Source organism: Orcinus orca, chromosome 8 (genome assembly GCF_937001465.1).
Source record: "Orcinus orca chromosome 8, mOrcOrc1.1, whole genome shotgun sequence".
NCBI classification, from domain to species: domain Eukaryota; kingdom Metazoa; phylum Chordata; class Mammalia; order Artiodactyla; family Delphinidae; genus Orcinus; species Orcinus orca.
The window spans coordinates 78,172,541-78,199,425 of NC_064566.1; the positions used below are offsets into that span (position 1 = coordinate 78,172,541).

General features: G+C 35.9%; 1 protein-coding gene across 5 annotated transcripts in view; it reads left to right on the forward strand.

Moving 5' to 3' along the window:
* The window catches only part of LOC101280978 (glutamate carboxypeptidase 2), a 63,810-nt gene extending 44,755 nt beyond the window's left edge, over positions 1-19,055 (forward strand). For 2 of the 5 annotated variants that reach the window (XM_049714083.1, XM_049714087.1), the window contains 9 exons: positions 1,130-1,212; positions 2,887-2,950; positions 5,126-5,193; positions 7,498-7,589; positions 9,845-9,935; positions 12,803-13,067; positions 13,341-13,422; positions 17,037-17,129; positions 18,461-19,055. In XM_049714083.1, coding sequence (XP_049570040.1) covers positions 1,130-1,212; positions 2,887-2,950; positions 5,126-5,193; positions 7,498-7,589; positions 9,845-9,935; positions 12,803-13,067; positions 13,341-13,422; positions 17,037-17,129; positions 18,461-18,650 — 1,028 coding nt within the window. In that variant the 3' untranslated portion in view covers positions 18,651-19,055. The remainder of the gene's footprint in view (positions 1-1,129; positions 1,213-2,886; positions 2,951-5,125; positions 5,194-7,497; positions 7,590-9,844; positions 9,936-12,802; positions 13,068-13,340; positions 13,423-17,036; positions 17,130-18,460) is intronic. The other 3 variants (XM_049714085.1, XM_049714086.1, XM_049714084.1) reach the window with 2 other exon arrangements.
* Positions 19,056-26,885: the final 7,830 nt, after the last annotated feature.

The window sequence follows — 26,885 nt, forward strand, 5'->3', positions numbered from 1 at the left end:
TTGAAATCAAATGTAAAGGTGCTCTATTCTTTTTTCCACACAGCTATCTTATTTTTTAAGAAAATAGAACTATGGAGACCTGAATTTACATAGCTTGTGAATTAGGTTGTGTTTCATAGTATTACAAAAAGTTTCATGATTTTGCCAGAAGATTTCTGTGGTAAATACAAAACATCACTATGACAATTACAAAGTATGCCAAAAGACTGCAATGATGGGGAATAATAATTAACAGGAGATTTGAATAATGCTATTCATATACTTAACAAAAATGAAGCTCTGGACTCAACAGCTAGAGGGATATATGTCCTTAAGCACAAATGAAATATGTACTCAAACAATAACTTACATGCCTGGAGCACTTGTTCAGTGCTATATTTATAAATATTATTCCATGTAATCCTCCTAACAATCAAGGAGTGTTACCTTAACTCTGCTCTTCCTGGTATGCAGCTGAAGAAACAAGAGGCCTAACAAGTTTGAATAACATTCGCTTGGTCACACTGCTAGTAAGTGAAAGAACCAAGGCTTGAAGTAAGATCTTTCTTTAACTTCAAGGTCAGTATTTATAACTCCAAGCCATGTGACCGTCCTAATGAATGGTGTACTTCCCAGCGGCAGCAGACACTAGTGTTGAGAATGGAGCTTCTGTTGACTAATTCTGGCAGAGAATGGAGTGAAATCACACAACCAGCTGACATTGAACAATTGTTTGTGTGATGCCAGCACAGCATGGAAGAGTTGTAAAGGATTTTCTCTCAGTTGTATTGTCTCAGAGCACAGACCACATCCAGCACTTTCTTCTTTCACTCTAGGCAGCTGCAGACCACAGATGGCTTCCTAGCATAGGCAATCATTATAAACCTATTAGAATATTTTATGATCTCACAGGATTTTTACCATGTCTGCATTTCCCCCTTTTTCAATACAGATGTGCTCTTTTGTATTGACAGATTAGCTTTAAAATCTTTCAAAAGGAAAGTAAGTAAAGATTGTCACCATAATTCACCCTTCCTAAACAACCAATGAATTTTTGCTGTTGTTACTCTGCTGGGCATGCTGGGCATGGTGATGTCTTGGCAATATTATGCATTTTCCCAGCTTTTATAAGTATGCACATATATTTCAGGATGGAGGCCTAGAAGAACAATTTTGTTTGCAAGCTGGGATGCAGAAGAATTTGGTCTTCTTGGTTCCACTGAGTGGGCAGAGGTTAGTTGATAATTCGATATAACATACATTTTCATAATAATAAAGCAGTTAGTATTTAATTCACAAGAATGTAAGAATAACTGGTCAATCCAGCCAGAAAATATTCAAACTTTTTTCCAGAAAGTCTGAAGCAACATATTCTTGTTCAAAAATCAACGATAAAATTTTTTTCATCACTTGAGAACTAAGTGTTGTTTGAACTTTTTTTTTTTTTTTTTGAGGTACGCGGGCCTGTCACTGTTGTGGCCTCTCCCGTTGCGGAGCACAGGCTCCGGGTGCACAGGCTCAGTGGCCATGGCTCACGGGCCCAGCCGCTCCGCGGCATGTGGGATCTTCCCGGACCGGGGCACGAACCCATGTCCCCTGCATCGGCAGGCGGACTCTCAACCACTGCGCCACCAGGGAAGCCCTGTTTGAACTTTTAAAGCCACTTAATGTCAATTGTGGAAATAATTTGATCTTCGTTGTCTGGGAGTGTGATAGTAGCTAAGTAAATTCACTAGAAACTGGACATCATAATAAGATATAATGTTTTAACTTTTTCAAATTAACTCCTAAAGCTAATTACATTTAAATATTCCTTGAGCTTGTACTGTCTTCCTCATATCATAATGACCTACTGTAAATCATGCTAAAAGTGAAGTGGAATGCCCCACCACAGAATATTTACTAGGCTCCTTGGAAAGTAATTTTACCTGCATGCATTGTTGGCTTTGTGTAATAGAAGTGTTACTTGTAAACATATGCAAAATTAACATTCCATTAACTTCTAGTCATGCTATAAATATTTACTTGGTTCCTATTATCTAAGAATTATGAGAAGCCCTGTAAACTTCAATTTTCTCTGGGGTAGAAAAAAAAGTAGTTCTCCTGTAGACAAAGATTCATGCTGGCATCAAGAAGAGCCTAAATATTTTGAGGGTGTGATTTGCGTCTTTCATCTTATTTTCATCAACTAGAGCTGTATGTTTTTTCACTTTATTTCTTACAGTCAGGACACTTAGAAAATTGCTTGTTTTGGAGATTCATAATCCACTTATATCAACAAAATCCTGCTATACTTTGTCAGTGTTTTAAAGCTGAGAAAAATGTTTTAAAGTTTTGACGAGTAGGTGGTGTCATAACACAGGAGAACTTAATTTGACGGATTAAACCACAGTGTGGTTAAGAAATCAACTCCCGGGCTTCCCTGGTGGCACAGTAGTTAAGAAGCCATCTGCCAATGGAAGGGACACGGGTTCAATCCCTGGTCCAGGAAGATCCCACATGCCATGGAGCAACGAATCCCATACACCACAACTACTACACCCATGTGCCACAGTTACTGAAGCCTGCCCACCGCAACGAAGAACAGCCCGCCACAACTAGAGAAAGCCCTCGCACAGTAACTACCCACTAAAACCAAAGAAATCAACTCCTTTTCCACTCACTGTATTATGAATGTGGATAGTCTCATCTCAAATTTCAGTCTTAAAAATGTTTTGTTTGTTATTTCTTACCAGTGACATTTATTGAAATTCTTTCAAACATATGCTTGAAAATCTTACATGTCAAATTTGGGGTGAACTTGGGCCAACTTAATTCAGAAACCTCCATACAGTAAATGTAGATGTGCGTTTTTTTAGAAAGGGGTTATGGCTATTTGTTTGTTTATTTATTTATTTAATATTATAGGAGAATTCCAGACTTCTTCAAGTGCGTGGTGTGGCCTATATTAATGCTGATTCTTCTATAGAAGGTGAATATTATTGGTTTCAAAGGAAAATATATGATCTTGGTAGTAACAGCAGTTTAGTTCGTAAGTTATGCACTAACTAGGAATGCAAATCCATTAACAAGTGGTGAGGGAATTTGCTGCTGGTTTGTCATGCTCATGGCAGCTGTGAGCTCTAGGGTGCTGATTTGGGCTCTCGAAACAACACTCTATAATTTGTTTGTTTCATCTGGCAGATTACCTTATCTATGGTAGGAATTCAGTGAATATCTCTTAAATGAATAAGTCAGTTATGGAACTAAAGATTTCTATGATTTTAGAATGGGGTAGCAAAAAGGTATGATTTAACTACTGTCATCATAATATCATGCACACAAATTTTGAAAACAAATGCTGATTTCCCAGATTTCATCTTTCACCAAGAATTTTTTCTTCTTAAATATTTTTTCCTTCAATTCAGCAAATATTTACTAAGCACCTCTCTATGCAGTGTACTTTCCAGGATTTCAAAGGAATTAGGGGTTAGTAAAGAAGAGTCTAGTACTCAAGAGTTTAAGACTCAGTATGGATGATAAAATAAATCAGTCTAGGATTCTAATATATGCCGGTACTCTCAGAAGGATATTATCAGACTGATCTTGGAGTTCAGAAGACATAATGATAGCAACGTCAGGAAAGGCTTGAGAAATGAGATAGGCATTGAAGACAGGCCTTTTAGAATGGATTTGCTTTGATAAACAGAGATTCAAACTAAGGGACAATCTCAAGTCGATTTTCAAGAAACTGAAACAGTCCATTTTCACTCACTATACTGTAGCCCCGCACGAATCTTTCTGTCCCTTGACCACATGTAACTTCTCAGCCGTTGCAACTGCTGTTCTCTGTACTGAGATTGCTGTTCGACACACCATCTGTTTAATTCTTATTCTTACAGTCTCCCCAGGAGTGTTATTTTTTTCTGGGAAGCCATCTTTGTAGCACTCATCACTGCTGTTATTAAGTAATTATTTGTTTTACAAACCCTCTCCCTTTCTAGACCATATTTTTCTGCCAGGAACAGGCAGGATCCTACTTCTTCATTCCTGGATTCTTAATGTCTTATTAAATAAATGGTGTTTGCAACAAATGAATGAATAAATGAATGAAGGGTGGACTTATAGAATATTTTCTTTAGTTTATTAGTAAATCTGCCATGTGTCAGACTGAACCCTGGGCCCCCCACAGTGAGAACAGAGTCCTAACCACTGGACCACCAGGGAATTCCTTATTGTCCTTATTTAAACACACATATGAAGATGAAACACCTTTGCCACACAGAATAAGTACACCAAACATATATTCTTCAAAAGTAGAATAATGTTCTCTCTATTGCTAGTTTTTTTTTTAAGACTTGATTTTAATGCATTTTTTTAATCTTTGATTTTTCTGTTTACGTCATTCCCTGGTTTAAAATGCTGCATTGTCTCCCCAGCATTTTCAGGATCAGGAGCAAATAACACACTCATTACTCTGTGATTGGAATACAGCTTGTCTCACTTTGTTTTATATTTAAAATTGTATTAACTGTTCATTTTTCAAATAATAAAATAAGTCATCTATTAGCTTTCTAATGTTAAAATGCAAAATTTACAAAGAAAACAATTTCTACTGAAACCATTCTCAAATAACCCTTTCTTCAAAGGAACCACTGTCCTCAGTTTGAGGTATTTCCATCATGTTGACATTCATATGTAGAATTTAGCCCACACAAAGTACCAACCAATGTTTAAATATAAACATTTATTTAACCCAATATTCCTGTGAGGTGAGTAATTTTATTATCTCTCTTGTATAGAACATTTGCTTGGGTGGAGTAGGTGAAGATGTGGAGAGGTGACCTGAGGTTGTTTCATGTGTGGCACCAAGCGTCATGGTGAGGATGAATTTTATTGAGTGATGAGTTGGAGAGTTTTGATCAGACTTGGGTTTTATTTATTTATTTATTTTTGGCCACATGTGTTGCGGGATCTTAGTTCCCTGACCAGGGATCAAACCCATACCCTCTGCGTGGAAGCGCATAGTCCTAACCACTAGACCACCAGGGAATTCCCCAGACTTAGGTTATAAAGGGATCATTCTGGCTAAGGAGTTAGGAATGGTCTTTGAGTGGAAGAGTAAAATAAAGAAATGAAATAGAAAACAAACTATCTTGTCTTTCAGGAAACTACACTCTGAGAGTTGATTGTACCCCACTTATGTACAGCTTGGTATACAACCTAACAAAGGAGGTAAAAATAATTACATGGAATTTTAAGTTCTACAAATGATGTTTTCTTGAGGTGGATTATTATGTTAAACATCTGTGTTGTTTTATAACTTTTGCCTATTTCTCCCTCACCAATCTGAGGCAGTCTATGGAGAGCATTGCGTCTACCATCTCCATTTGAAACCGAGAAAACTGAGCCCAAAAAGCATTAGCCACTAGAGTCACACAACTTGTTCAAGTAGCTGAACCAGGACTTGGTCCTGCGGTTTAACTCCTTAATTTTGAAACTGGTTTTTACTCTTTAATATAATGATACCAATTAACTTAGGACTCTGGAAGAGTTGACATTTCTAACCGATTGAGAAAGAGAATGTGTAAAAAACCAGGTGTTGACTCCTGGGACACCGACTGGGTAAGACCATGTACCCAATTCCTGATTTCCTGCTGTGGGCTTCAGTCCACTGAGTTAAAGTTATTGTAATTCTGACAGCAGCACAACATACTAAATCTGGCAGAGAGGTGGTGCCTGAATTTCTATAGGACCAATAGGCAACTCTTCATTTTAATTCTCCTGCCCCATAAAGCCACCGTTCCTAAAGGTAGGCGTAAGGAATGTTTTGCATGGCAGATTTTTGCTGTTACTGCTAATTACCTGATTTGAACTGGAAAGGATAAAAAGACTTGCTTATTTAACAGAATTACCAATTGAAATGTAATTACCATGAAAGACAATTATTTCCCTCAGATAGGGATTTTAAATAGATCCTAAACATATTGTTAAGGTTTGGTTTCCCAAGCATGGAATATAATTTATTAACATCTCCAGTAGGAATAGAAAAGTTTAATTTGACACTAATCTATTCACATTTTTACTTAAGATCTCTGTCAGGTGCCTGCAGTTTTACGATTCCCATGAAGTGTATACAAAATTAAATATCTGAAACATTGTGTCTCAGAGAATTCCCACCATTTATGTAATTTGAGGTCAATGCTAAGGAAGCTTGGCAGTTATATTTGTTTACCAGGTGGATTGGTGGCACCCTGTGACAAATGCAAAAACACTACTTTCTAGGTGAAGTTTGAAATTATATGATGCTTGACAGTTTTGGATTTTTAAAATTCTGTTTTTGTTTGGGGAAGGTGATTCGCGGTATTTCAAATTTTAGTGATAAACTGTGACTTTAGTAATATATTTCTAAATACATAATTTCAAATTCATATTACTTAATAAATGGAGTGGTACTGTCCCTTGTATCAAAGTTTTGTGTAAATTTGTAAGCTTGAGTAAAATTATCTTGCTGCTTTATGTATTGATATTTTATGATATATATATAAATTTTATATAAATTTATCTGTGTTCCCATCGACCTTTGCACATCCATCTATTATAGCACCTAGCACATGAATTCCACATTTTTATTTATAGTTCCCACTAGTAGATGGTGTGTAATTTGTATTATTAAACTTTGTATGGCTGACATCTACAAAAAGTCTTCCACAGAATAGGTAGTCTATAAAATCTTTTGAGTTGAAACTGTTAAAAAATAGAGCATAGGACTTTTATTAAATAAAAAATAAAAACTTTTTATACCATATATTATTCAGTTACAGTTTAGTGAGTATTAGTTACAGTTTAGTGTGCTAAACGTTTTGGCATAACATTTAATGCTCTGAGTTTAGCATTCAATAGTAGGGCATATTGTACTCCCTTAGAATTCTCATCTGTAAAATCTGAAAATGTATTGAAAGCCCTGTGCTTAACACAATTACGATAAATACTCAACTAATTAAATAAGATATTAGTGCATTTGTTTTGTTATGTATTATTCAATGACTTTGACAAACTTGTTGGCACAAAGCAATATTTTAAAAAAAAACAAAAAACAAAAAAAACAAACCTTCCCTTAACCAGCTTGCTTCTTTTCATTTTTTTTTATAAAAGGAGGATGAATGTGTTTTTGAGAGTAGCCTCCCTTAATTTGGAAAAATAGACCAAAAAAAAAAAAATCTTACAGTGTGACCATTCGTCTGAATACAATGGCTTGGTAATAATTTGGTATAGCTTTCTTTTCCATACACTCCATGTATTTTTTTTTATAATAGGTGCATTATATATAATAACATGAGCATTTTCCTATATTGTGAGAAACTCATTGTTGTAATTCTTAATGACTGCTAATGTATGAATTGCATTCCTTATTTTCCTGAATATAATTTGGCTACTCATTCCCTGGTTAATAGATGTTTAGGTTTTAAAACATCTGATTTATAAGTATTCTCTCTCTCTCTCTCTCTCTTTTTTTTTTTTTCCTTTTAACTTGTGTAGCTCCAAAGTCCTGATGAAGGTTTTGAAGGCAAATCCCTTTTTGACAGCTGGAATGAAAAAAGCCCTTCACCCGAATTCAGTGGCTTGCCCAGGTGAACAAAGAAAACTCTTTACTAAATTCAGTATGGAATTGTGTTGAAAATAAAAGGGTAGTTTCTTTCAACAAATAATAAAAATTTAATTTAAAATTCTCTTATATCTGTTAAAGAAAAAGTGATGCTTAGGTTTACAAATAAAATTGTTACCCAAAAACTGGATCTGCCTCCTGGTGGGTGTCAGCCAAATGGCACAACCAACCCAAAGAGCACTAGATGGAAGGATGTATTACTTGCAGCAAGTAAGGAGAGTACCGGGGATCTTTTCCAAAGCAGTGTCTCCCTGGACAGCAAAATGGGGGAAGTTTCAATTAAGGGTACATACATATTCATGAGGGGGGTTGAGCAGAGGAGAATTCAGTATAGAATTGGGGCAAAGTTTGACAGAGTCCAAACTTTAGTTGATTGAGTTCAGAAAGGGTCAACATCATCATTCCTTAGGTTTCAGCTGATCTGGGGGTTGAGTGCTCAAGGGGATCCAAATTCTGCAAAACAGCTCAAGAATGTTCTTCAGGCTAATCTTTACCATTGTAACAGAACTGGGAGTCTTTACAACTGATTTATTATCTTTGCTATTGTTACTTCTCTTGCCTGATAAGTCATTTGTTCCTAAATTCTCTTGCTGCCTTAAGATCATTAATGACTGAGACCAGTTCAAGGATAAGCATTGTGGTCAGGCCTTTACCGCAAAATGGCTTAGGCCAAAAATGAGTTGTCTTATGTCAAGAAAGCCATGCCTAGTTCTCTTTCTCCAGGGACCCCCTACCCTATCTGCTTACAAAATATTGCTGTGTGTTTTGAAATTAAATCTGTAGGCCATCAAAATATGGTTCGCTTTTGAGTAGGTAATATATACACATGACACCTAAGTCTGTCCTCTCATCACTGTATAAAGATTCTTTTTTCTGAACATTATACAGTTAACAAGTGTTTTGTTAACTGCATAATGTTATAAGAAGAATATAGGCATCGTTTCAGGTTTAGCTGTGTCTTCACAAGCACGGGAAGAGGAATAAATATCTCAGTAGTTTGAGATTAAAGATAACAATATGAATAATTTAAATTTTTAAGGATGGGAATTAAATCTGAGTTATCTGAAAATTTTCTGATTCTTTTACCTTTATCATGTACAACATATATAGGTAATAAAAAAAGTTAGTGAAGGAAAATATTTTCCAACTTCAATAATCTTTTTCTAAAAAAGCAACATACAATTGTGATATTGTGATTCATAATAAGAAGTGCCTATTTGGTCCTCCTGATCTCTTACAGAGCTCCTAAACCCCTGGAATTTTCTAAGTGATGAGAGGGACAAAGGTGTCTTTTGTTATGTTAATGAGGTGATATGACCCCACTTAAGGTGGGGGCTGGTTGCCAGGAGAACCAACCAAATGACTTGAGGGTTGAAACTTTCAGTCTGACCCTCAACCTCCCAGGAAGGGAGCCGGCCTGGAGGTTGACTCAGTCACCAATGTCCAATGACTTAATTGATCATGACTATGGAATGAGGCTTTCATAAAACCCCAAAAGGGTTGGGTTTGGGGAGCCTCTTGGTTGGTGAACACGTGGAGGTGCTGGAAGAGTCCAGTGAGCCTGGACAGGGCGTGGAAGTTCTGACCCCTTTCCCATACCTCGTCCTATGCATCTCTTCCATCTGGCTGCTCTTGAGTTATAACCTTTCATAATAAATTGATGATCTAGTAAGTATATGTTTCTCTGGGTTCTACGAGCAGCTCTAGCAAACCCAAGGAGGGACTCATGGGAACCTCCCATCTACAGCCAGTTGGTCAGAAGCACTGGTGGTGGTTGTGTGTTGGGGGGGAACAGTCTCTTGGGACTGAGCCCTTAATGTGTGGGACCTGACCCTATCTCTGAGTGGACAATGTCAGAATTGAGTTGAATTGTAGAATACCCAGCTGATGGCCTGGAGAATCGCTTGTTGTTGGTGTGGGGAACAGCCCCCCCCCCCGCCGACAACACACACACAAACAGGTTGGAATTGGATCCAGAAACCCAAAAGAACAGTGGTCACCTCTCCCTAAAACAATCTTATGGAAGTAGATATTTTGTGATCAGAATTGACATTCCCCCCCACTTTTTGTGGTTTTTTTTGCTGCTTATATCTAAAATATATCCAACGCAATATATCTAAAAATTATATTTATAGTATTGAGTGGAGATTAGTTTAATTAGTATTGATCTGTACTCAGTGAAGAAGTTACTCAAATAATCCTGTATTTTATCCCTAAAAGGATTAGCAAATTAGGATCTGGTAATGATTTTGAAGTGTTCTTCCAAAGACTTGGAATTGCTTCAGGCAGAGCACGGTACACTAAAGATTGGGTAAGTCTATCAGTGAGTTCTTCATGGTTACTTATGAATATATTTTAGCTAAACAAATAATTCTGATCAAAAAAAGCGACTTAAGCACCGTGCTTGTTCCATCTCTGATTATGTTCATCAAATTGAAATTCTTTCAGTATTTTAATTGGTTTCTTCTGATATCAATCTGCATGTTTGTAAATAATATGCTTCTGCTGCTATTTCTTTCTTTTTCAGTTTTAGGTATTTATCCATTTACTTCTTACTAGGAAAGCTAGGCATTCAGTTCTCTTATATCACTTCTTCTACCAACCCCCAAATACTTTCCCTCATCGCATTTTTTCAATATATAGTTGTGCTACCCTTGTTGATTAGAAGACATTTTTTTCCTCCGTGTATCCCTACTTAACTCACCTCAAACTCTTAGTATATTCAAACACATCAGGTGAACTGGCAGACTCCATTTTTCCCGTTGGGGCTCTTCTGCTCCTCTGGGTTCTCTGGTTATTCTTTCTGCCTGTGGCACAGCTCTTGGCTGTGAAATTTTCCCTCACTAAGAAATCTGAGAGAATCTTCATTTCACTCGTAGTTTGGATTTTCTGTTTCCCAGATTTTTATTCCTTTTTCTTATTTACTCTCCACATTTTTGGGAGCACATCCTTCAGGCACTTCTTGAAAAGGGTGAATGACAGCTAAACACCTTGCATGTCTGTTATACTACACAAAATTCTTCAATAATTTGACTGGGCACAAAGTTTTGCTTGAAAATTCTGTACCCTTAGAATTTTGACCTCATTGCTTCATTGCCTGTTGAGAGATGTTGTTTCTTCCTTGATCTCTTTCTTTTCTATCTAATTTATTTATTTACTTGGTTGTACCAGGTCTTAGTTGCAGCATGCACGTGGTATCTAGTTCCCTGACCAGGGATCAAACCCCGGGCCCCCTGCATTGGGAGTGCAGAGTCTTATACACTGCGTCACCAGGGAAGTCCCTTGTTCCTTGATCTCTTGCCTCTGTTTGTTTGTTTTTTTAAATAAATTTATTTATTTATTATTTTTGGCTGCATTGGGTCTCTGTTGCTGTGCGCGGGCTTTCTCTAGTTGCGGTGAGCAGGGGCTACTCTTCATTGTGGTGCGCCGGCTTCTCATTGCCGTGGCTTCTCTTGTTGCAGAGCACGGGCTCTACGCACGCAGGCTTCAGTAGTTGTGGCTCGGGGGCTCTAGAGCACTGGCTCAGTAGTTGTGGCACACGGGCTTAGTTGATCCGTGGCATGTGGCATCTTCCCAGACCAGGGATTGAACTTGTGTCCCCTGCATTGGCAGACAGATTCTTAACCACTGCGCCACGAGGGAAGTCCCACCTCTGGTTTTTTTTAAAAGGAAGATTTTAGTATCTTCTCTTTATGACTGTGTTGCCCTTGGTGTACATGTGTATTATGCCATTTTTTAATACGCTGAGCTGGGAACAAAGTGGACTCTTTGTTCTGGAAACCTATGTATTGTAGGTGTAGGAAATGTTTTTTTCTTTGATTATTCCCTCTTTCCTCTTTCTCAAACCATTATTAATTTGTTTAGCATCTGTAGCATTATTTTCCAATGTCTTTATCTGTTCTTTTGTGTTCTTATCTGTGTCTTTTTCTACATTCTGGGATATTTTTCTCAACTCTGCCATTCATTCATTCTTTTTTATTGTTTCCCTCCATTCCCGTAGTACCTCCTTACCGTGGGTTGATTTTATTTTAGTTTGTGTGCTTGGTCTGTATCTTTCAAGTTAAAGACTTTCTTCAAATGTCTGGTCCTCTTTGGCAATGTATCTTATTTGGGAGTGAGACCATAAAAAGCTGATTGAAGCCCTGTATGCAGGGGTGGTGCTTGTTGTAAGGGGGCCTCACAAGAGAGGGATTGAGAATGCGTGTTCTTGTTGCTTCATTGAGAGCCAACTAACACAGAGAATCTATAGGTCTTTTGTCTTGGGCTAGTTATTCTCCCCAGACAGAAAATCTTTATAATCTCTTACCATTGGGGCTGGTGATGAGGGTAGATGTTAATATTATCTACATTTTACTTATGAGAAAACTACAGCAAAGAAAGGTTAATAACTTTTGGGTTAATAACCTCCCAGAGTTATTTGGTAATAAGCCATGAAGCCTAGATTCAAACTCTGGCAGGCTAATTCCAGAGTCCCACTCTCAATGCACCACTATATAAAATGTTCTGTTATATCAGTTAAAAAAAAAAAAAAAAAAGAATAAGCATCTAAACGATGGGCAAAAGGCATAAATCAGCAACTCAGAATTTGAAAAGTTGTTCTCTCTTGCCTTTTGTATATGTTCTTGTTTGTTTTATACCCGTCTGAGCATTACTTCTTTACTTAGTGAGATTTTGGATCTACTGCTGAAATCCTCACTGTTCACTCTTTACTTGTCAGCACACTGCTTGTCAGAAAGTTATTCATGGAATTTCAGTCATTAAACGATTTGCAGCATTGCCCTATATAATATTGTATCATGCTTATTTCCTTGCTTCTAATGATTCTCTGTCTTCTTAAATTGTTTTCACCCAAATGCAACATTATCTTGTCTTTATTTCAGAAATATTTCTATTACATCTCTTGTTTTCTTAAAGGCAAGAATGTTAGGTTTTTTCCAAGGTAATTTTCATAGTATTGTTTATATTATATACACATACTTTTTAACTGGTGAAAACCTGGGGTGGGTTTTAATATTATATTAACCCTTTAGTAAGTGGCTTATTGAGGTACTTAAATACTTTCCTTTATTCATTGCTGACAGAAACAGTCTTACTAATATTAACAGTATCTATGATACTATGCATTTTATATAAGTTATCTCATGAGAGATATATTTTGTTTTTTGGGTTTTTTTGTAGGCAACAAACAAATTCAGCAGCTATCCACTGTATCACAGTGTCTATGAAACATATGAATTAGTGGAAAAGTTTTATGATCCAGCTTTTAAGTATCACCTTGCTGTGGCTCAGGTTCGAGGAGGAATCGTCTTCGAACTAGCCAATTCCATAGTGCTCCCTTTTGACTGTCGAGATTATGCTGTCGTTTTAAGAAAGTACGCTGATAAAATCTACAATATTTCAATGAAACATCCACAAGAAATGAAAACATACAATGTGTCATTTGGTATGATACCCTTCCTTTTTCAAAATTCACAGTATGTATGTTTCTATTAATCTCTAAAATGTAATGATCTACCGTAGGCCCATTTATTACTTATTGCTATTCCATATGATCAAATATTTTATGCATATAAATGTATCTTCCATTTCATTGATGCCTGTCTTGCAATATACAAAGTATAAATACCTTGTTAAATACAAAAGAGAACAACCTTCTATATTGTTTCCTTTGCTTAAACTATAGAACAATGCCATTAGGTCCTCATTTCTATTTCAGAATCACTATTTTCTGCAGTGAAGAATTTTACAGAAATTGCTTCTAACTTCAGTGAGAGACTGCAAGACTTGGACAAAAACAAGTACGTTGTATATATATAGATATAAGTTTTGCATGTAATAGATATAATGAAAAAGAAATACTAGCTGACATCTTTGTTGTTGAAGTATCTTTGGAAAGTTTTTTTCTGCTTTCTTTCTCTTCATTCTAACAGGCTATACAGGGCTGCAATATCTCTCAAAGAGATATTTTTGACATTCTGAGTGGCATATGTGCTGTTGAGAAATGCTGGTACCTTCTTTACTACCAACTGAGTGGTAGTCACAAAATTTCCACCTTAACATTGAAGGTCCTCCACTGTGTGTCCCCATCTTTTTCCAGTTTTATCTCCTGTTCTTTCAACATCTGTAAATCATACTTCAACCAAGCTCTCCTATCCCAAAACACACCTTCTTCCTCCCTTTTCTTAATGTCATTACCCACACAAAGAGCTCCTAATCTCCACTTCCACCTAGAAAAATTCTCTATATCCAGACTAGCAAATAAGGTAAAGCCATTAGTTTTTTTTCAGATGTTAAGCATTTGGGATTAATTCTTGTAAAATCACAAAAGTAAAACATAATATGAACAAAATTTTAAGACTGGAGAAAAAGAGAATGTTAGGGACAATTCTTTAAAGGTAGAATTTTGAGAGTGAATATCTACTATATATTAAAAATATTGTGACGATACAAATATCAAATCCTTAGAGCCTGATGCAGGAATACATAGAAAGACAAAGAGCAGACAGAACAAAAAATAGACCAGTGATATATAAGGATGTATTTGTAATGAAGGATACATTAAAGTCAAATGAGAAAGAAAGGTATTCAACAATAATATTGTATAAGCTCTTTCAGGAATTGATAAAAAAGTGAATTCAAAATCTCACTTCACATTCTATGCAAAAATAAACAACAGGGATAGAAGAAATTTTTAGTAAAAATTGAAATATCTTGGAAGTGAGATTCCAAGTTTAGAAATAACAATGCAATCAGATTTGAGAATATTAAAATGGTTAATAATATGGAAACTGATACTGCAAATCAAAGATAAAAGACTGGAAAAACTCTTTTCCAGAAAATATGGACAGGGGGTTAATATAGATATAATAAAAATACTTTTTTTTTGAAAATTGATAAGAAAATCAAAAGAACAAAGTTGGAAATATTGGCACTAGACATCATCAAGAGAAATCATTCAAAAAGAAGATACCACCTGTGCAGAAACAGATTAAAAAAATTCAAATTTACTAATAATTCAAAAATACAAATGAAAATAATGTCATACTATTTTCATACCAAATGAGTAGCAATTTAAAACTTGTTTGTACACATTGCTACAGTCAGTACACTGAAACAGATGCTCTCTTGTTTTTCTGATAGCATTGTGAATTGCTTTAAACTATTAAAAATCATAAATACATATTGTTAAAGTTTCTAGGGCCATGACAGGGTTCTTACACTTTGCCATAGTATTTCTATTTCTTGAATTTTTTTCTTCAGGAAAGAGTCTCAAATTTGAGGGAATAAAATGGCTTCTCAGAGAAAGTTACAAATTATAATACCAGAGAATTCAAAACAGCCTTCATACCTATGAGGACAGAAATTACTAAACAATCAGATGTCCACCCATTTAAACATTTTGTAAAGATTAACACTGATGGTTATAAAGGAAGTATAATAAGATATTTGTAATAAAATGTTAAGCAAACAAAAAGGTCATAAGATTGTACGTATACAATATTTTATCGAATATAGAGAAAATCTTACAGAAAACCAATTAGTATGATAATCGTGTTATCCTTGGGTGAATAGGAAGATTTTTTTTTCTTATACTTTACAATTCTTTCCAAATTTTTTATGTGAGTAAAAAATCAACAATTATAAATTTTAGAGAAATGCCAAGCACCATATAGTCTATTAAGCTGATTTTTCTATCATTAAATAAATGACGTTTCTTCCTTGTGGAGAACTGCTGTTGGCATGGTATGGTAATCCAGGACACTGAGCTTTCACTTCCTTGAGTATTTCTGTATTTGTCTTACCATCTCTAAATGATAGTTAAGGTACATATCCTGAAACACCTGGAGCCATGCTTTGTACATAATATGAGTAAATGCTGGCTAAAGTAAATTAAAGTAGATGTTGAATTTCTCAACCAAAACTTTGAAATGTGAGGAAGAGACACTTCTTGAATCCTGCTTTTCTTAAATCAATCCCTTAACCCATCAAAGGATACAGAGTGTTGACTCCCTGGTACTTTTATGCTCACATAGTATTCAACCTCAAGACCTACCTCCTCCAACCCTAGGGAGGCCAGCCTGCTTCTGGTGGAAATAGATCCTGTTTACGTACGTCTGGTGCTGTGAGCATTTACCTCCCAGGGATATTTCAGATTGAACCCTGCTCTGTACAAGGAACATCCAAATGGGGTGTGTGCGTAACCACATGAATTTTTGTGTTTGTAGCAATGCTTTATGAATTTGGTTCGGAAACCTGTAGCGTCTTATTGAAATTATGGTTCGTTCAGTTGCCGCCTTTGTTAGTTTATGAGAACTGCTCACAGGTAAAGTGTATGCCCAGTTTACCTTTATACTATTGCAAAACCTGAGTTCTTGATGCTAAATAAATGAATGTTGAAAATAGCTCAAATCCAATCCGTGGGGCCTTTAATTAGTCTGTCTTCCTGTTGTCAACACAGTGCAGTTGAAGGAATAGTACTGAGCTACTACTCACTCTAAAACTTTCTAGTTGTGAACCTGGGCAAGTCATTTATCTACTGAATCTGAGTATCTAATCTGTGGAATGGGGCTATTATCCTGCATAACTTGGAGGACTGCTCTGAAGATTAAAAAGAACAAATTTTATAAACATTCAGAATAGTAATGGGCACATTGTTTTATTATTAAATCTAAAAAATAACAAAACTAAGATAAATTTTTATATAAAGTAACTTATGATTCCTTATGGTAATGGTTATTTCTCATTATGACAGACTTAATAGGTTGAATTTAATAACGTTGTTGCCCTACTCCAGGCTTGCTGGTAAATTTTCAGTTGTATTGAGTCATTTTTATTATAGTAATGCTGTCCCACACACTTTGGAATGTGAGCTCTGTGAAAGCCAGAAGTGTCTGATGCATAACAGGCATTCAAATATTGTTGAAAGGGTGAAATAAGCACCACCCCTTTTGTTCATGATAGGTTTATCTTTAAAAATAATAATAAAAATATAATTAGCTGTCATTTGGTAAATATGTATAATTCCCCAGGTACCCTACTAAACATTAATAGACTATTCCATTTCAATATTGAAATGACTTCTATGAACAGATTTTTATGAGACTTAAGATGAAAAAAGTCTTGCCTGTATTTGAATACCTAGGTTTATCAATTAATTATTTCAATATAAATAAAAATTACTATATATTTTTTCCATGGGCACATTGAACTTTTTCGGTCCTTTTATAAGCCTCAGCAGAGTAGTATTTTGTAGGATTTTTAAAAATGTAACTATGCATGCTACTGTTCTTAATTTGCATGTTATAGGAAGTTAAAATATATTAGCTGTGTTTAGTTTTGTTCTGAATTTTTAGTTTGCTGAGTAGTGCACATATTTTCATGAAGCTACAACTGTATTCCTTTCCTTTTCCAGCCCAATATTATTAAGAATTATGAATGATCAACTGATGTTTTTGGAACGAGCATTTATTGATCCTTTAGGATTACCAGACAGGCCTTTCTATAGGTAAGGGTAAAAATATGACTCTTTATTTTAATATAATTTTTTTCTTATTTTTTGCCCTGTGGGAAAAATATAGTTGATTTCTTGCAAGCATATAAAAAATTCCAAAATATATGTAGTAAATGATAAATATATTATTTATTTATATAATGTAATATGATTACTACAGATCTTTATTTTATTATCTTTTTTGTTTCTATGTATAAAAGAGTATATGTTCATTGCAGGAAATTTAGAAAACCCAGGAAGTCAGAAGTAGAAAATAAAAATCTCCCCAACTCTACTTGTCAGATATAAAATCATGTTTGTCCTTTGGTATACATAATTTTAGCCCCTCTCTTATTTTATTTTGAATATATGTATATTTATACATATACATAAGGCATAATAAATATATATATTTATTTACTCTATCTCTTAATGTTGACATTTAGTTTTTTTCTAATTTTTGACAATTATAATTATTTCTGATAAACACCAACTGTCCCCAGGTTGATCTTACTAAGTATTCAGAAAGAATTAGATCATTGACCAGCCAGAAACGACCTCATCTTTCTGTTTAGGGATTATCTATGAAAGAATTGGAATTGGGCATAAGAGCATAATCCAAACAGGGTGAATGGATCCCCCTTGGTGGCATAATCATGTTCCTTTCCTTCTTTACCTCTTTACTGTGGAACTTGTCCTTCTCTTCCAGGGCTGTTACATGCACTGGCTAAGCTCCTTCAGTAAAAACATCACCTTCTTCCTAGGACATGTTGAATGTTATAAAACTGTTTTGAATGATTCTTCATGCTTGACACTAGGTATTATAACATGACTTCTTTTTTAAATAGGAGGAAAACACAATGATAGGTTGTCTGGTCACAAATGAAACCCTATAATCACAGTTGTGCTACATTTCAGAGGACAGAGTGGTATTTTGAAGTCATCACTTCTTGCAGTGTGCCTTGAGAGTGATCACTTCATCGCCCAGACCTCAATTTCCTCCTCTTTGAAATGATAATCTCAACTCTGTAGAGTTTATTTTCAAGGATTAGAAAAATGATAGGTAAATAATTGAATGCCAAGCGTGATCCATAGTAGGTGACAAGCTGTTGTTGCTATCATTGTCATCATTTTTGTTGCTCTGAGCCACTTTAAGTCATCTGTCTAAAGTCAAAATATAATTAATTGCCACATATTTCATAGACTAGTCTTTGGAGATTGAACTTGTAAATTTAGTTGACAAGTAGCAATTAGAATTATACAATCCACGAATTGTAGAATGTCCCTGTTTTTTTCCCTTGTATATATAATTCGAGCAACTGATAGCAAACTATTTTTATCAACAGACATGTCATCTATGCTCCAAGCAGCCACAACAAGTATATGGGGGAGTCATTCCCAGGGATCTTCGATGCTCTGTTTGATATTGAAAACAAGGTGGATCCTTCCAAGGCCTGGGAAGAAGTGAAGAGACACATTTCTATTGCAGCCTTCACCGTGCAGGCTGCAGCAGGGACTCTGAGAGAAGTAGCCTAAGAAGTTTCTTTGGGGAACACGTTGAATTAGTATGATGTATCACTCAGAAAGAATCATGTTGGATGTACAGATAAACTGAAAAATAAAGTTATGTACATATATATACATATATAGATACAGATAGATACATATATCCACCTTGGCATTCTTTTTTCTTCTCCATATAGATCGAATAAGGAAGATGGATGATTTTTATTCTGTAATTATAGAAAGTTATTCTGAAGTTGGACTAAGTGTTGAAATTAAGAACAGAGTAAAATTTTAATACACTTATGTGGCCTTATCAGAGAGTCATGTCTAATTCAGCACTTACAAAACTACTCCTGTCACTGCACGTGTAGAAAACATCAGTCTGTTACTTGTTGTGTATTTTTAGAATTTTTATAAATAAAATTGTACCATGTATATTTTTCTAGGACTTGATTTTTTCACTCACTTTTGACATTTCATCCATGTATTATTGTGGCTGTAGGTCATTAGAGTCCACTGACACAGAGCATTCCCTTGCATTGATATAACACTTATGCATTAGCATTCAGTCAAGACAGAGAAACCACACAGAAACATAAACAGAGAAAGTTAACGTAAAGAATGATTAATTACAATAGCATTGGAGCAATGAAGTATTGTCTAGTAAAAGGTGAAAAGAAGTTTAAAGAATATAAGAATTACAGGTACTTCCCTGGTGGTCCAGTGGCTAAGACTCCACACTCCCAATGCAGGGGGCCCAGGTTCGACCCCTGGTCAGGGAACTAGACCCCACGTGCCGCAACTAAGAGCCCGCGTGTTGCAAGGAAGGTCCTGTGTGCCTCAACTAAGACCTGGCACAGCCAAATAAATAAATAATTATTTTTAAAAAAACAGAATATAAGAATTACAGATATATGGAGCAATCACTGTCCCTTGGATTGAGGACTGCAGGAACATGTAGATGTTTCCTTAAAAATAAATTAGGCCATTGTGTAAATCCAATCAAAATGATTTGAGCTTGTGTTTACACCTAAGATAACCTAATCTTCTCTAACGTACAATATCCTAAGAAAAGTCTAGTCTTTGGAAATTCTACAAAAGGCCTAAAGAATACAATTCACAGTATCCAGAAAATAAAGAACTTCACTGGTGGACATTAAGATGCCAAGTACAGATGCCAATTAGTCCTCTCTTACAAAGCAAACAGACTGGCTGATTTTGACAACTTTTCCTCTAAAATTATCATGAGACTGTTTATAATGCTCATCTATTGCTATGGAATTTGGAGATAGTGGGTTCCAATCCACCCTCTTTTCCTAAGACTGCTTGAAATTGTTCTGTCACCTGAGGATTTGAAAACAATGTGTCTCCCATGTAATAGGTGGTTTGTCTAATTCCATAATGCCTAATAGGGTAGCCACATGTAGAGATATCAAGCTCTTGAAATGTGACTAGTTTGAATTGAGCTGTGCTGTCAATATGAAATGCATGCTGGACATCAAAAACTTAGTATAGAAAAAAGAATGTAAAATAGCTCATTAATATTTTCAATATTATTTATATTTTTAATGATAATTTTTGAATATATTTAAGTATATTATTGAAATTCATTTCAAATGTTTTTAATTACCTTTTATGATGTGGACACTAAGAAGTTTAAAAATACATATATGGTTCAGATTATATTTCCATAAAAATTTTATTATTGTTTTATTCTTTAAATCTTTTTTGCATTAAGCATTTCAGTTGTATTTTATTAAATCTTGTGATTAATGTTTTGAAAAATTGTTTTGTGTTTGCCTTATCTTTCTAACTATACAGTAAGTTTTCTGGGGGAGAAGGCTCAGCTATCTTGTTTTGGTTCACCTACCATACGTGAAAGGCAAAAGTAAGTGTTTCATATAGATTGGATGATTGTGTTGAATCAATTGAGAACACAGGTAGTGAAATGCAATACTTTACATATCTTTAACACCTTTAGTTTATAGACGTATCTTTAAATAAATTTCAACAAGTTTAAATAAATATTTAAACTTGTTGATTGACAACTCAGAGTTATATGTAAACCAAAAACTATGGGGAAAAAAAAGAGCAAAAATATTATGGTCTCTCAGGAACACAAATAGGGCACCCTTAGTCCAGTTTAGAAGAGATGATTGCATTTATTCATTTTATAAGAGACAATTTGTTACCTGGAGTTGATTCACATTATAACTTGTGGTCTTGGAGAGTGACCTGTGCTTGCACACAGGCTTCTTGGTGGTGGCAGCAGCAGCCTTAGCGTCTCATGCCCGTCTCTGGGGTCCTCGCTGTTAGCCGCAGCTCTTGCCCGTCTCTGGAGCTTCTTTAAGCAGCGCTCTTAATCCCCTCTCCTCGCACACCAGGAAACAAAGAGGGAAGAAAAAATCTCTTGCCTCTTCGGCAGGTCCAGACTTTTTCCTGGACTCCCTCTCTCCCTGAGCTCCAACCGAAGCCTGAGCCTCATCTCCCAGCCCCGCCCGTCCCCACGTGTGAGCAGATAAGCCTCTCTGGCTGGTGAGTGCTGGTCGGCACCGATCCTCTGTGCGGAAATCTCTCCGCTTTGCCCTCCGCACCCCTGTTGCTGCGCTCTCCTCCGAGGCTCCGAAGCTTCCTCTCTCCGTCACCCGCAGTCTCCGCCTGCGAAGGGCCTTCCTAGTGTGTGGAAACTTTTCCTCCTTCACAGCTCCCTCCCACTGGTGCAGGTCCCATCCCTATTCTTTTGTCTCTGTTTTTTCTTTTTTCTTTTGCCCTACCCAGGTACTTGGGGAGTTTCTTGCCTTTTGGGAGGTCTGAGGTCTTCTGCCAGTGATCAGTGGGTGTTCTATAGGAGCAGTTCCATGTGTAGAAGTATTTCTGATGTATCTGTGGGGAGGAAGGTGATCTCCGCATCTTACTCTTCTGCCATCTTCCTCCTCTAATGAGAAGATAAACAAAATTGATAAACCATTAGCCAGATTCATCAAGAAAAAGAGGGAGAGGACTCAAATCAAAATTAGAAATGAAAAAGGAGAAGTTACAACAGATACCGCAGAAATACAAAGCATCCTAAGAGACTACTACAAGCAACTTTATGCCAATAAAAGGGACAACCTGGAAGAAATGGACACGTTTTTAGAAAGGTTTAACCTTCCAAGACTGAAACAGGAGGAAATAGAAAATATGAGCAGAAAAATCACAAGTAATGATATTAAAACTGTGATTAAAAATCTTCCAACAAACAGAAGTCCAGGACCAAATGGCTTCACAGGTGAATTCAATCCAACATTTAGAGAAGAGCAAACACCTATCCTTCTCAAACTCTTCCAAAAAATTGCATAGGAAGGAACACTCCCAAACTCATTCTATGAGGCTACCGTCACTGTGATAGCAAAACCAGACAAAGATACTACAAAAAAAGGAAACTACAGACCAATATCACTGATGAATATAGATGCAAAAATCCTCAACAAAATACTAGCAAGCAGAATCCAACAGCACATTAAAGAGATCATACACCATGATCAAATGGGATTTATCCCAGGGATGCAAGGATTATTCAATATATGCAAATCAATCAACATGATACACCATATTAACAAATTGAAGAATAAAAACCATGATCATCTCAATAGATGCAGAAAAAGCTTTCAACAAAATTCAACACCCATTTATGATACAAACTCTCCAGAAAGTGGGTATAAAGGGAAGCTACCTCAACATAATAAAGGCCAAATATGACAAACCCACAGCAAACATCATTCTCAGTCATGAAAAATTGAAAGCATTTCCTCTAAGATCAGGAGCAAGACAAGGATGTCTACTCTTGCCACTATTATTCAACATAGTTTTGGAAGTTTTAGCCACAGCAATCAGAGAAGAAAAAGAAATAAAAGGATACAACTTGGAAAAGAAGTAAAACTGTCACTGTTTGCAGATGATATGATACTATATGTAGAGAATCCAAAAGATGCCACGAGAAAACTACTAGAGCTAATCAATGAATTTGGTAAAGTAGCAGGAAACAAAATTAATGCACAGAAATCTCTTTCATTCCTATACACTAATTATGAGAAATCTGAAAGAGAAATTAAGGAAACACTCCCATCTACCATTGCAACAAAAAAATAAAATATCTAGGAATAAACCTACCTAAAGAGAAAAAAGACCTGTCTGCAGAAAACGATAAGACACTGATGAAAGAAATCAAAGATGATACAAACAGATGGAGAGGTATACCATGTTCTTGGATTTGAAGAATCAATATTGTGAAAATGACTATACTACCCAAAGCAATCTAGATTCAATGCCATCCCTATCAAATTACCAATGGCATTTTTACAGAACTAGAACAAAAAATTTTTAAATTTGTATGGAGACACAAAAGATCCCATATAGCGAAATCGGTCTTAAGGGAAAAAAACAGAGCTGGAGGAATCGGACTCCCTGACTTCAGACTATACTACACAGCTACAGTAATCAAGACAATATGGTACTGGCACAAAAACAGAAATATAGATCCATGGAATAGGGTAGAAAGCCCAGAGATAAACCCACGCACCTATGGTCAACTCATCTATGACAAAGGAGGGAAGGATATACAATGGGGAAAAGACAGCCTCTTCAATAAGTGGTGCTGGGAAAACTGGACAGCTACATGTAGGAGAATGAAATTAGAATACTTCCTAACACCATACACAAAAATAAACTCAAAATTGATTAGAGATCTAAATGTAAGATTGGATACTCTAAAGCTCTTAGAGGAAAACATAGGATGAACACTTTTTGACATCAATCACAGCAAGATCTTTTTTGATCCATCTCCTAGAGTAATGGAAATAAAAACAAAAATAAGCAAATGTGACCTAATGAAACTTAAAAGCTTTTGCACAGCAAAGGAAACTATAAACAAGATGAAAAGACAACCCTCAGAATGGGAGAAAATATTTGCAAACAAATCAATGGACAAAGGATTAATCTCCAAAATATATAAACAGCTCAATATTAAAGAAACAAGCAACCCAATCCAAAAATGGGCAGAAGACCTAAATAGACATTTCTCCAAAGAAGACATACAGGTGACCAAGAAGTAAATGAAAAGCTGCTCAACATCACTAATTATTAGAGAAATGTAAATCAAAACTACAATGAGGTATCACATCACACCAGTTAGAATGGGCATCATCAGAAAATCTACAAACAAATGCTGGAAAGGGTGTGGAGAAAAGGGAGCTCTCTTGCACTGTTGGTGGGAATGTAAATTGATACAGCCACTATGGAGAGCAGTATGGAGGTTCCTTAAAAAACTAAAAATAGAATTACCATGTGACCCAGAAATCCCACTACTGGGCTTATACCCAGAGAAAAGCATAATTCAAAAAGACACATGCACCCCAGTGTTCATTGCAGCACTATTTACAATAGCCAGGTCATGGAAGCAACCTAAATGGCCATTGACAGACGAATGGATAAATAAGATGGGGTACATATATACAATGGAATATTATTCAGCTATAAAAAGGAACTAAATTGGGTCATTTGTAGAGACGCGTATGGACCTAGAGACTGTCATACAGAGTGAAGTAAGTCAGAAAGAGAAAAACAAATATCATACATTAATGCATATACGTGGAATCTAGAAAAATGGTATAGGTGAACTGGTTTTCAAGGCAGAAATAGAGATGCAGACATAGAGAACAAACGTATGGACACCAAGGGTGGAAAGTGGCTGCGGGTGTGGGTGGTGGTGTGATGAATTGGGAGATTGGGATTGACATGTGTGCACTGATGTTTATAAAATGGTTGACTAATAAGAACCTGCTGTTTAAAAAAATAAAATAAAATTCAAAAACTATTGATCTTCTTTATATTTTCACTTTAAAAATTTCTAGCAAGGTCAATTTATATATATATATATATATTTTTTTTTTTTTTTTTTTTTTTTTTTTTGCAGTACGCGGGCCTCTCACTGTTGTGGCCTCTCCCGTTGTGGAGCACAGGCTCCAGACGCGCAGGCTCAGCAGCCATGGCTCACGGGCCCAGCCGCTCCGCGGCATGTGGGATCTTCCCGGACCGGGGCACGAACCCGTGTCCCCTGCATCGGTAGGCGGACTCTCAACCACTGCGCCACCAGGGAAGCTCCCATATTTTTTTATAAGTAGTGCTTCAATTAACAAACAATAGATAATTTAGTGAAATAACATGTATGTAAGCATTGGTAATTTGATAAACTGTGATAGGTGTCAGCAAAATACAGGTAGTATGGCACTTCTGTTAAAAATAATATTCTAGGGCTTCCCTGGTGGCGCAGTGGTTGAGAGTCCGCCTGCCGATGCAGGAGACACGGGTTCGTGCCCCGGTCCGGGAAGATCCCACATGCTGCAGAGCAGCTGGGGCCGTGAGCCATGGCCGCTGAGCCTGCGTGTCCGGAGCCTGTGCTCTGCAACGGGAGAGGCCACAACAGTGAGAGGCCCGCGTAAAGCAAAAAAAAAAAAAAAAAAAAGTATATAAAAAAAAAATAATAATAATATTCTACAGTATGTACAGCATAGTAACTACAGATAATAATACTGTAATGCATATTTAAAAGTTGTTAGGAGAGTAGATCTTAAAAGTTCTCATAACAAAAGAAATAATTTTTAACTACATGCTGTGATGAATGTTAACTAATATGGTGATCATTTCACAATAGATGCAAATAGCAAATCATTATGTTATATACCTGAAAGTTATATGAGGTTATATGTCAATTATACCCCAATAAAAAACAGTCATCTTTATGCATTGTATTAAATATAATTACTCACATAATTATGGTATAAATAATTACTATATTATATTCATATTAATAGAAACATATACATTGATGTATATTATTATGTATGTATATATAACATATATAAAGTATTTTGTTTAAAAGTTTTCACCAATTTTTTTTTTATATTTACCCCAAAAGAAGTCTATATTCTTTTAGGCTCTCAACCCCCTAAGATTGGGTTTTCTATATACCGAAAACCCAATCAACCATTTTCACACCTTTCTGAGTAAACATCAGTATTTTCCACTTCCCTTTGAAGCTATTATCCAATCTCAAGAAGTAGGTGTGGCCTCAGGAGAGTCTAACCCTTTAAAAGGCAACTTTGTCCAGGGGTGACTGCTTCTCTCAGGGGGACTGAGGGAAAGTGCAGCTACCAGGTGTTGGACAGTTCTTGTTGACCCTGATATCCACAGATTTCCAGGACGTGCAGCCTTCCAGAAGTAAGACCACTCACAGTGGACTCTGGTAAGTAAGGAATTGATTGTAAATATCTTCATGCCTATTTTCTCTCATCCAAATCCTTTCCATTTACTTATTAGCCTGCTTGGGTTTTGTCCAAGCAAACAAGTAGTTGTCTTAGTTTTTTTAAATGACCTTAATATTTAAAATATCTGTAACTAGAGCAATTGTAATATATTGATATTTGTAATATTAACATATGTAATCATTTTTATTCCATTACCTTACATGTTATTAGATGTTTTTAGGTCTTAAATGAGATTTCTACAGACATATGTATTTATGAAACACATAGAACACCTAAAATGTTCAACATAATGTATACATTTCATAGCCTTTATACAGATGAACATAAGAGTTAAATGTGTTGAATGAATTAGAATATCTTCTTGTAAAGTTCATATGCACTATATATATTTTTTTATTTAAACATCTTTATTGGCGTATAATTGCTTTACAATGGTGTGTTAGTTTCTGCTGTATAACAAAGTGAGTCAGCTATATATATATACACATATCCCCATATCTCCTCCCTCTTGCGTCTCCCTCCCACCCTTCCTATCCCACCCCTCTAGGTGGTCACAAAGCACCGAGCTGATCTCCCTGTGCTATGCGGCTGCTTCCCACTAGCTATCAGTTTTACATTTGGTAGTGTATATATGTCCATGCCAGAATAAAGGCGCTGTATTTTTAAAGCCTTCAGTTTGCAGTGTAGATTTGAAAAGTGTTCAGGATAGATCCAATGAACTGATAGGGACTCCCAAGAAGTGGCATTGGTCAAATAGGGAAATATCAGAAACAAAGAGAATATGATGTTGCTTCCATTAACTACATCTTTGGAATTTCTAGTGTAGAGAGAAAATCTTCGTGTATATTCAAATTTTTTCTTTGGTTTTAAAAAACAACTGATTAATTTTTACTCATTACTGTTGTAGCTTGAACATTCACTAGTTCAAAATGTGAAGTGCTCTGATGATCTGAACTGACTCCAG